The sequence below is a fragment of the Pelophylax lessonae genome (genome assembly GCF_965119305.1).
Source record: "Pelophylax lessonae genome assembly, chromosome: 10".
Classification (NCBI taxonomy): domain Eukaryota; kingdom Metazoa; phylum Chordata; class Amphibia; order Anura; family Ranidae; genus Pelophylax; species Pelophylax lessonae.
This window is the reverse complement of record NC_138777.1, coordinates 43945407-43957583: the sequence shown is the minus strand read 5'-3', so window position 1 is coordinate 43957583 and position 12177 is coordinate 43945407. Positions and strand designations below refer to the sequence as shown.

General features: G+C 44.4%; 1 protein-coding gene across 5 annotated transcripts in view; it reads right to left on the bottom strand.

Annotated features, from left to right (window-relative positions):
• Positions 1 to 12177, bottom strand: part of DGKZ (diacylglycerol kinase zeta) — a 382126-nt gene that overhangs the window by 140887 nt on the left and 229062 nt on the right. For all 5 annotated transcript variants that reach the window (XM_082269996.1, XM_082269998.1, XM_082269997.1 and 2 more), the window contains one exon: positions 8462 to 8564. In XM_082269996.1, coding sequence (XP_082126122.1) covers positions 8462 to 8564 — 103 coding nt within the window. The remainder of the gene's footprint in view (positions 1 to 8461; positions 8565 to 12177) is intronic.

The window sequence follows — 12177 nt, the reverse complement described above, 5'->3', positions numbered from 1 at the left end:
AATGAATAATACCAGAAAAGAAATGCAGACAATAATTGTGTCCCTTTACAATAGTGGCCAGTGTACAGGTGCCCCCCTTGCATTGGTGGTCAATGTACTGTAGGTAGAAGATCAGTATTACCATTGCTCACAAAAGCCGCAGCAACCGCATGAGATTCAAACCAATAATGGGCAGGTTGAATGTACCAATTTTTATCAATCGATCCACTCGGGTACAACCAGCCTGCCAGGTTTGCATGCAATTATTGTAGGCGGCAGCTATAGCCGCTAGCAAAACTCACTGTCTTCTCCTGTCAGGGAAGGCCTCCCCTGCCTTAAGAAGACAATTGCTCGGCAGGAGGAATTCCCCTGTCAACACTGTCTATGTTGATGGGGGAATCCTGCAATTTCTTTGCTGCAACACGTGGTTGCAGGAAAGAAATTCGCACTGTCTATGGCCTGCCTAAGGTTCCATATAAGCCTGGTTAAAAAGGTTGTATTACACATTGATTCCATGGTAGATTAGCTACAATGTGCATTCAGCCTAACTTCTTAACAAGTGAGGAGATGAGACCTCAGACAGAAATTGTATTGCTTTTTATGGTAAAGTTCATCTGACTCAGAGACTTGCATTGTGAGAAAGAGCATTAAAGCACCATCATTGTGTAGCGCTGCTAAGCTTGCCTGCGTAATGAGCAAGTATGGCAACATCCACACGCACACACAATTATAGTCCCTTTTCAATCCCAACTCTGGGTTCAGTGCCCAATGGTGAATGGTCCTAGAAGATGCACAGAGTGGAGCTGACAAAATGTTAGTGCCACGCTCTAAATCAATATATTGTGAGTGAAGTGCACCATGCACTCCCAGTATATCCTCTGTTTTTCAGGCTGAATGAGGCTATGCTCATTCAATCCAAAAGCCAAAGGACATCTTCTGGTGGAAACAAAGTACTGCTTGGGTCAGCTCTGGATTGAAGGTGATCGCAGCCTAAGCGTTTTTTTTTTTTTTTTTTGTACCTCCAGTTGGATTTAGAAAAAAAAATCCCAGAGTTATTCAGGAATCACAGTGATCAGGGCTTCATGGCTTTCATCTGTGGCCGCCGTTGTAGGATAATTATGTGTGTGCCAAGACCAGCAGTGCACCTGAGTGATAAAACACCCTGCATTTATTTTTCTATTTTTTTTTTTAACTGAAACTCAGCCCTGTGTAGAAGTGCACAGGAATTTCTTAATTTTTCTTTAATGGCATTTTAGATAATTACAGCTTTGCCACTATCTGCAAATAGCTGTGCAAATATATCCCTTTATCTAAATGCACCAAACTCACTTCAGCTATGTGCAGCAATTTGCATAGGGTGAATGGAGACATGCATATAGCTGCGATTAGAAAATCACCCCAATTGCTGATATTCTTATTTGTAATTTTATATCTAACCAATTCTAGGGATAACTTCCCATATCCACATTCTGGATATATAACATAACAAAAATAGGAAGAGGAGACCCCTTCAAAGAAAGATAGGACTTTTTAGGCTATGGAGTTGTCACTGAGGTGAGCACATACACTTTCTTTATAATAAAAAAAATATTTTATTATAAGAAATTACAGTTACATAGTTAGTGAGGTTGAAAAAAGACATCAGTCCATCCAGTTCAACCTATGATGTGTGTGTGTGTTTGCTTTTAACCGTACATTGTATACCCCTGTACGTTGTGGTCTCCAAGGTGCCCATCTAATAGTTTTTTGAAACTATCAATGCTCCCAGCTGATACGACTGCTTGTGGAAGAGAATTCCACATCCTTACCGCTCTCACAGTGAAGAACCCCTTACGCATTTTAAGGTTAAACCGCCTTTCCTCAAGTTTTAGTGAGTGGCCACGTGTCTTATTGTATCTCCTCTCTCTGAATAGTTTGTTCCTTATGCTAGGGTCGCCAGTACAGTATTTGTACATTGATATCATATCCCCCCTCAATCGTCTCTTCTCCAGAGAGAATAAGTTCAGTGCTTGTAGTCTTTCCTCATAACCGATGTCCTCCATTCCCCTAATTATTTTTGTTGCCCTTCTCTGGACTCTTTCCAATTCCAGCACATCCTTCCTGAGGACCGGTGCCCAGAACTGGACAGCATACTCCAGATGTGGCCGGACCAGAGTCTTGTAGAGCGGGAGAATAATCTCTTTATTTCTGGAGTGAATCCCCTTTTTTATACATCCCAGTATTCTGCTGGCTTTGCTTGCAGCGGCTTGGCATTGCATGCCACTGCCAAGCCTGTTGTCTACCAGTACCCCCAGGTCCTTTTCCATCCTAGACTCACCCAGAGGTTCCCCCCCTAGTGAGTAGCTTGCTTTCTGGTTTCTGGCCCCCAAGTGCATTACTTTACATTTTTCAACATTAAACCTCATCTGCCATGTAGTTGCCCACCCCGTTATTTTGTTCAGGTCCGCTTGTAAGGTTTCCACATCCTGCATAGAAGATATTGGCATGCTTAGTTTAGTATCATCCGCAAATACTGAGATTGTACTAGATATCCCCTCCTCTAGATCATTTATGAATAAATTAAACAGGATTGGTCCCAGGACAGAACCCTGGGGGACCCCACTTTCCACACCCGCCCAATCCGAGTACTCCCCATTAATCATCACCCTCTGGACTCTCCCCTGGAGCCAGTTCTCTATCCAGGTACTCACCCTATGGTCCATGCCTACCTTCCTTAGTTTGTACAGTAAGCGTTTGTGGGGAACGGTGTCAAAGGCCTTTGCAAAGTCCAGATACACCACATCCACAGGCTTCCCTTTATCTAGGTGGCAGCTCACTTCATCGTAGAAGGTTAATAGATTGGTTTGGCAAGAACGATTTTTCATGAATCCATGCTGATTACTACTTATAATACCGTTTTCATTAAACTAATTATAGTTAAAACACTACAGTTGAGTATAAAAACGTGATAAAGGAAAAGGAATTGGCAGCACTTTTGCATAGATGGTAGTCAAATAGCCATAATCACCACTGCAGCTATTCTTATCTTTCTAATCACCCACGTTGATGCACCCTTAACCACTTAAGCCCCGGAAGATTTTACCCCCTTCCTAACCAGGGCCTATTTTGCGATTCGGCACTGCGTGACTTTAACGGACAATTGCGCGGTCGTGCGACGCTGTACCTAAACGAATTTAACGTCCTTTTTTCCCCACAAACAGAGCTTTCTTTTGATGGTATTTGATCACCTGTGCGATTTTTACTTTTTGCGCTATAAACCAAAAAAGAGCGTCAATTTTGCAAAAATAACAATATTTTTCACATTTTTTTTATATGAAATTCCCCCCCAAAAAAAAGTAAAAATCAAAATTTTAACCTTTTGGGCCAATTTTTTTTTTTTTACCATATGTTTGGTAAAAAAAAAAAAATCGCAAAAAGCGTATTTTGATTGGTTTGCGCAAAAGTTATTGCGTTTACTAACAAAGGGAAAGATTTTTGTCATTTTTGTTGTTTTTTTTTTTAACGCGTAATGGTGGCGATCTGCCATTTTTTTTGCGGGACTGCAACATTGTGGCGGACAGATCGGACCCTTGACTGACATTTTTGACACTTTTGGGGTTACCAGTGACATTACTACAGTCATCAGTGCTATACATATGCACTGTTACTGTAAAATGACACTGGCAGTGAAGGGGTTAACTTTTTTTGAGAGGGAGGGGTTATGTGTGTCCCTAGGGGCGTGATTCTAACTGTGATTGGCTGTGGCTTGAGGTATATGAACAGTGATAAACGGTCCTACATAGTAGAACCGTATGATCACTATTCATACACAGGGGAGAATGACAGGCAGCTTGTTTACATTAGCCGCCTGCCTTTCTCCTGCTCTAACGGACGATCGCGAGTGACCGGCGGACATCGGGTCCGCCGGGCACACACACGGGGGGGGGGGGACCGGGGCGCGCGCGTTCGCTCCCTAGACCCTCACAGGCTAGCGACGTAGTACTACGTCGCTTTGCCTGCCCTGTGAGGGGCTGACCGCCGACGTAAATAGTCGTGCGGCGGTCGGCAAGTGGTTAAAGCTCTACTCCAGGGATTAGATAAAAATCATTAAATGCTTGTTATCTCTAGGGGGTGCTGGGACACGCATGAATACTTACCCTATCCCCTGCTCCTGCAGGCACCGGAGCTGCCCTTCCTCCCAAAGCTCTGCTTTGTGAGCAGTCCCTTGGCATCATCACATACAATGCAGGGCTAATAAACATGCATTGTGTGTGATGGGGGCAAGCATGCAACTAAACCATGAGTAGCTTAGAGGAAAATGCTGGGGGACTGGTGGCAATGCTGGAAGGAGCCTACAGGAGTGGTGAATAAGGTATTTATTTATATTCAAGCACTCCTAGATACGATGAGCATTCAACCCTTGCAGTGCTGGTGGGAGAGGGGAGAACTGCAAGGGTTTTCTGTTTGTTGGGCTTTAAAAAAATCTCAGAATTGAAGTGAGATGGCTGATAAACTTTATTAAACATTGTTTTCCTGCTCCTGGCTCCTCTGATTGACAGCTTGTCCAGTCACCAAGAGAAAACATGACATGACACTCGCTGGAAGGCATCCCCACTTATATGTACACCGCTCCAGGAAAGAATCTCAGCTTCTCGTTATTTAAAGGAGAAGAGAAAGTCATTAAAGTGAAAATCTAACACAAAAGACTATAGAAAAAAAAAAAAAAGTTCAAAAGGAAAACAATAAAAACACGGGCGGCTCCAGCACTGCCAACTTACAGGAAGAAAACAGCTCAAAAATAGAGTTCCTTCCCGTGAAACTGTGAATGCACCAGAGGTTGAGGAAAACACAAAACAGAAACAAAAATAACACAATGAAAACATGAGTTAAAAGAATATATTAAGTAAAAGCCCAACTCCAGTAATTAGAAAAAAATCTCCCTTTAAAGTGATACTAAACACACACTGTTTCATTTATATTGTCCCCTCTATTTATGTATATGAATGATGGCACTAGAATTATTTAAATAAAAAAAACATCTAAGTACCTTCTTTCCTAATCAATATACAGCTGTCGCATGACCCAAATCTTTTCCAACCTGTCTGATTTGATATCAAATCTTTATTATTTTTTGGCAATAACATGGTGTGGGTGGATTTCTGCCAGTCCATGGCTGTGTCACACCCCTCCAGCCTATGTTTAGGAAAAAAAAAAAAAGGAGGGTGGTGAAGCCTCCATTAATCTAGATGTAATATCCCACCAACATTGTGTTTAGCTGGTTAGTGGGCTTGGAGGAGGAGGGAGGGAGGGAGAGAGCTGTCATTTACCACTGGGTATACACCCACATGTGAGACTCTAAAGTCACATGGGCTGCTCAGATGTGATAGGGAGGAAATACTCAGCATAGATACCTTGCTGAAAACTGAGCTGCCACCACTGCTCTGCAAAATCCCTATTTGAATTGGGGACATGGATAGAAGGAGGAGATAAAGAACAGCAGGATCAGCCAGGTTTTTTGCAGAATACAGAAAAGGAATCCCATAGTGACTGAGTGAGTATCAACAACCTCTAATACACCATTTGATCGTTTTTTAAGATGTGGGTTTAATGACACTTTAAGTGGGTCTCTCTGTACTGCAAGGGTTAAATGTCTGGGGGTGCCAGAATAAGGAATAAGTATTTACTTTTTTCCCCACTCCAGGCCCTGCGCAGCCTCCTCTTGAAGGTGCTCCTGCCTGCAGTCACATGCTCTCTCCTACCACGTACAATGCAATGTTAATAGCCTTGCATCGTATGTGATGACATTGAGGTAACGTCCAGAGATCGGAAACTTGGAGCGATGGGGGTAGTGCCAGCACATGGGCACAAAGTAAGTAACAATGCCTGTTCCTGTACCCCTAGACATAGCAAGCATTTACCCCTTGCAGTGCGAGAGTGCTCACAGCAGGCAAGATTTTTTTTCCTTATGAGTTTCATGTTTAAAGTTGAAGACAGATCAATTTTACAGACAGAATACATTTTGTTCCTATTTTTTAGAGTGTTGAAGGGTTAGAACATCTGTCAGGGTTTATATTGCTGTCCCCGCTTGGAATCTTTCCCTTCCTGTTGGGACACCAAGATAGGAAATTGTGGGAAATCTTATGGAAACACAGACAGCAATAAATCCTCACAATGTTTTCACCACTGAAATCTAGGGAAAATGAAAAACTGCCCTTGCAGTGGATCTCCCCCCTTACTGCAAGGGTTAAATGCTCATGTTTGTCCTGGGTACCTTAAAAATGCAGTTTTACCTACCTTATCCCTTAGTCCCAAAGGCTTCCTCCTCTTCCTGTAACCGGTACCCTCAGGCCGCTTTTCCTCAGTGCTCTGTCAGTCACACACTGTCTTCAGGAAGAGAAGAGTGCCACCAGCCAGGGGATTGAGGGATAAGGTACGCAAACTGCTTTTGGCCCCTTTCACACAGGCAATCCAATCCGATCCGATCCTCCGTTTTTCAGGCGGACCTGATTGGATGCTCCATGCATCCCTATGGGGCAGCGGGTGTCAGCGGAGACATCTCCACTGACACCCGCTGCTTTCCGATCGGATTCTGTCCGTGAAATATGGACGGATGGAAACCCTATTTTCCATTCGTTTGGAGGATCGGATCGGATTAGAGCGGACAGGTGGTCCGTTCTCATCTAATCTCCCCACAGAGGAAAGCAGGGCTCTGACAGCTCTGTCTCTGCACACAGACTGGAAACGGAGCTGTCATCCACCTGCTCATCGGGGATCGGCTGATCGATCCCCCACTGAGCAGAACGGACTCCGTCGGGCGGTGCGCCTGTGTGAAAGGCTCCTTTTGAAGATATTCTAGACAAAAACTAGCATTTATTTTCCTGGGAATATTCAAAATGAACCTTGCAGAAAGAGGGGGGGGGGGGGGGGGGTTTAGCAGGGTACAATGTCATCCAGCACATGCGCACTGGAGTCAGTCATTTCGGCACTGCCGAAACATGCCAGGAATGCACTCAAAGCTACACATGCGATAGGTAGGTGTGTTATATGTTAGAAGAGACATAGTATGTATCTTATGCAATAAAAATCTGCCTTTCTAAAAGTTAGGTTTAGCTCTCTTAAAGGTCTCCTCTAGTTTTGTTGTTTACATCTAAACATTGATTATCATGTAACTGCTCCATTAAAAATGCAGACTCTGCTTTCCGCTTGGTAGTGCTGCACAATCTCGGTTTACTACTAATGCCCCATTCCTCATGTTTCACAGCCCCATTAAAAATTGAGCTCATCCTCTTCGCTTGAGCAGCTACACAGTCCATGTGCTGCCTCATGGCAGCAGCCCCTGAGGCTTGGAACCCTCTAGGGCACAGGTGTCAAACACAAGGCCCGCGGGCCGAATGCGGCCCCCCAGGCCATGTCATGTGGCCCTCGCACCTCTCCTGCAGCTGCAGCACCCCCATTGTCTCTGCCCCCACCTTGTCTCTGTAGTCAGCAGCAGCCAGAACAGAACTCCTATGCCAGATCCTGCACTACTCTGTGCAGCTGCAGAAAGGCTCGTCTTTGATCACCCCCCCCCCCCATTCAGCAGCCTGCAGCAGAGAGGAGGGAAGAACTCCTCTTACAGTTCCTGCACCTCTCTGTGCAGCCACAACACCACCTTTCCATTGCCTCCCCTGGTCTGTAAGGGGGTGAATTGTGATGTAAGGAAGGGTGGGTGACTCTTGCCTTCGGATGGTGGGGGGCTCTTGACATCTCATGTAAGGGTGAAGGGGTGTGGGGTGCTCTGGACATCTAATCCTACAGATAAAACTGGCCCTTTGTGGGCAACCATAATGCTGATGCGGCCCGCGATGAAATTGAGTTCGACACCCCTGCTCTAGGGGGGAGAGAGAACATTCTCTCAGAGGCATCAGATTATTAATCACCTCCACAGCCACTTACTGGAAACTCCTCTCCAGGGATTGGGCAGGATATGATAAATATTCAGGCTGGTCATTATCTCCCTCCCTATTTTCTGGAAGCTTCTTCCAGAGGCAGGGGGGGAAGAAACCAAACTCCCAGCCTGTAAAACCCAGAACAAACACAAACAATCATTGCTCCCTTGACTACAGCAGCCAAAACTGAAATTTGCCTGGCATCCTACACTAGGGGGTGCTACATCCACCCTCCCCCATAAAATGAGTCCCTGTTCTCATGGGTCAAATAAGACAAAACTGCCCCTGCTCCCAAGATCAAAGTATCCCATTAAAAGATAGTGGATGGAAAGAGAGAAAAGTAACTGTGAAACAACAAATATGTGACATTCTACATAGCAAACATTTTTTGGGGGGTTGAAAAACTTCAGTTGCCTATACTGCTTGATCTACTGATCTATTTTTACTGAAGGTAACATCTGTTTATACATTTTATCCACCATAGGCCCAGCTCATCCAGGTTCCCAAAAGGTGCTGTAAAGAAACCTTACATATTTAGGAGACAATGACAGATCAAGCTGGTTGTATATACTCACACTCCAGTCAATGGTGCTGCGTATTTGTGATTCCTGTGCTTCGGTGTGCAGGACACTGGGGGACGTTGAGAGGTGCTGGGCTCCAGATTTGGCAATGGCTTTTCTGTAAGAAAACAGTATGTATCTGAGAGTGGGAAGATATTCATTTCATATTCATATGCATCTCATGTAAATGCCTAAGGCAGAACTAATGACATGCAGTTCAGGCTTCATTAAAGCAATATATATAATCGTTATGCCTAAATAGAAGGTTTATACAACTAACCTTGCTGATACAATATACAGTACATAGGAAATCCATCAAGGCTCTCTAGACCAACCTGAACCCACTGGCACCATATTGGAGGATTCCTCATCATAAGTCAACATCTCATTCCTGCCTGAGATGCCAACCCACCAATGCTTTTGCATGAAATTAGACATCCACACTAGTGATCGACCGATATCGGTTTTTCGTTGCCGATACCAATACCGATATTTTGGACTTTGCATATCGGTATCGGCCGATATTTTCGTACATTTAAAAAAATTTTTACTTTACAGGTACTCTTGTGGAGGGATCAGGGGGTCTAAAAGATCCCAAACCCCTCCTTTGCACTAAAAGCATTCAAAACGCCAAGTTTGGCTGTTTTGAATGCTGTCATTTTTTTAAATCTGGCGCCGAGTACCCGGAAGTGATGTCATGACATCACTTCCGGGTTTTTACATGGAGACCCAATCAGAGCCGAATGCGGCTTTGATCGGTTCTTTGGTGGCCATGTAGGCTGGTTGCCCGGGTCTCCCGGAGGGACGAGAGACCCGGGCGAACCGCGGAAGGCGGCGGGAGGGGGGGGAGGGGGGTTGGCGTCCCCTCCCGCTCCTTGTAATGACAGCCGAGCAGCTTCTCAGCCACATCGGTTGTCATTACAAGACAGCCGACCGCTATGGACGCCGATACCGGGGTGATGCCTCTAGCTGCAGGCATCACTCCAATACAAGCACTTTCCAAAATAATCGGCAATATCGGTAACCTCAGGGGCCGATTCCGATATATCGAGGGCCGATATGCACTTTCCTCGAGAATCAGTCGATCCCTAATCCGGACCATCACTTTGAATTAGCTTTGCCAGGAGTTCTGGCACCTTACAGCTGATCAACAGGAATTGGGCTTAGGTAAAGATGTAGGTTTGCCCCCTGTTATAATTTCATTTGTTTTGTTTGAGCCTGAGACTTTAGCTTGAACGTCAGAGGTCAAAGGTCTCCTGAAATCTGGCAACTGCTTGCCTGCCTTTACACACTGTCTTCCAGCTACTGAGTCTGCATAGCAGTAACAAATAAAAGAGCCCTGTAGCTGTTGTGCATCCTTCCTCCTCTTAGGGTGGCTATAGATAAGTAATTTTTTTTCTTTCAACAAGCAGGTTGGAAAAAAAATACTTTATTCCTCCATCTACTAATTCTGAGAGCAGGGGAACTCCCCCGTCATTAGAACACACTGACCAGCGCTGCTGGCTACAGACAGCAGCGCTGATTAAGTGGGAAAAAAAATCAGACAGGGCAGTTGTAGAAAAGTCAAACGGTAGATTGACTTCTGTTCAACCTCCCTGCCCATACATGGATCGAAATTCATCAGGCCCCTGCTGAACCGGCCAAATTTCAATCCATGTACGGCCAGCTTTAAACTTTTTACCTGTTATGTCCAGGCAAAAAAAAAACCTATGAAGTACTTCTCTGCAATACATGGACATTTCCCCATGTGTTTTGTCTCATTAAAGTGGAACTTTATTCAGAAAATTACGTCCTGATGGAGGACTTCAGGCTGGCACCTTGTTGCAGGTATAGCCATGTAAAAACTAAAAATAAATGCCTATACTGTTTAAAATGCCATAATACATGATCTCATCCTGCTCTGCACAGCCTCAGTTGTTCTCTCAGTATTCTTGGCACTGTGCCAAAAATCAGAGCCACTAGAGGCCGATCTGCTAACAGCCAAAAGATTTACTGCGGCTCAGGGGTTCTGGGCTTCGGCAAAATGGCGGCATCTGGCGAGAAGAAACAGGAGCAATGCTGGAGGCAATTTACAACATGCGCTCATTTTGGTAGCATAATTATTTATGTGGAATGTATGTTCTTTGCTAAAAACATTATTTTTAAAGTTAAGGGTAAAGTTCCACTTTAACAACTCTGCAAGTGCAAAAAATAACCTGCTGTCCTGCCAAAAATCCAGTGAGTGCCTATCACCTGAAGTAAGCTAACAATGCTTCACTGAAATCCCAAGCAGTGCTGTCACCCCTCCTGGGTTCTCATTTTTAAAGCATAAGGGGGAAGGGTTCTGTAATGCAACTGGGAAGAACTTTGAAGATTTCTGATTGATTGCTCTTTACTTTTTATTTATAAAGCCCTGCACGCTGGTCAGCGGGTAAGTGGGAAATTTCCCTAATGGAACAGTCCGCACTATTCAATCCACTCCTTGAAAGCCAAAGGCATCTTGTACACAACCCATGGGGATGTGCCACCATGTTGGCTTAACGTTGAGGTCTGGTCTAAACCTATCTAAGCTTAAACCTGCTCCCACCACCATTCTAAGCCCTATACTAACTAGTCTTTAAAGCAAATATGTGCATACTTTCCAAATCTAAGGAGGCTCCAGTCTGGTCTTTGGATCTTCCCAGCAGCTGGCTTCAGGGGAGAGGAGAGAACAGCAGCAACGGCTGAAGAGCCTCAGCGGTGACGTCACCCATATGCTTGCTATAGGGCTCCCGTTGTCTGTTGTCCCTACTCTACCCTAAAGCCGGCGCTGGGAGCTGATCACATGACCTGTACAGAGCGCCCTTGGAATAGGTATGTATAGGCATCTTTCCTTTACAGGGTAGTTATTATAGGGTTTACAATTGGGGTTGGGGGCAGGTTTAAGTTTAGACTGGACTTTTGAGCCTGGGGGTAGGTAAAGGTTTAAGTTTAGACAAGACTTTTGGGCCACGGATGGCCCTGCAAGCACCACTTCGGTCAACAAAAGCCATTTTATAAATCTATTGAGCCAGATGGAAATCTACTAGCCAAATAGTGACTCCATTCTATCAGATGCAGTCATTGTTCGGAAGCCCATTGCAGTCAGGCAGTTGCAGGTGCAGCAACTGCTTAATACAATAGCTGGCAGTGGAGATTGCTCCATCGACACAATATAGCTTGGAAAACCGAGATGTACGGTAAATGGCTAGCTTTACCAGCATAGCAATATACTCATTATTACAGCCTTATAATATTATATATATATATATATATATGTGCACACCCGTTGCAGAGTTTAGGAAGTCACTGCGGAAGGATTGGCCATGCTCTAGGGAGAGCATTCTATCCCAAAGACATTAGACAGGTACCCACAGACACTGCCAGGAGAGAACACAATCTAGAGCCAAAATAAACACAGCGCCTACCCCCATTAAACACTAGACGATAGGCAATAACAAAGCTAAGTATCTGTTTCTAAGGACAGATAGGACTGTGCCAAGTAGAGAGAACACAAACAGTATGAAGAAAAAGTCTATAAAGACAATATAAATTATCTTGTGTTTAAATTAGTAATTTGCGCTTCTCAGCTCATAAAGGTCACACTTGTAAGCAGTAGACAGGTGGGTAATATTAAAAAAGTATGTTAAGTTATAGAAAGCAAGCAAAACACACATTTACACATTTTAAAAACCTATATCATTATCCAAAAAGGAGTGGTAAAAAAAAAAAAA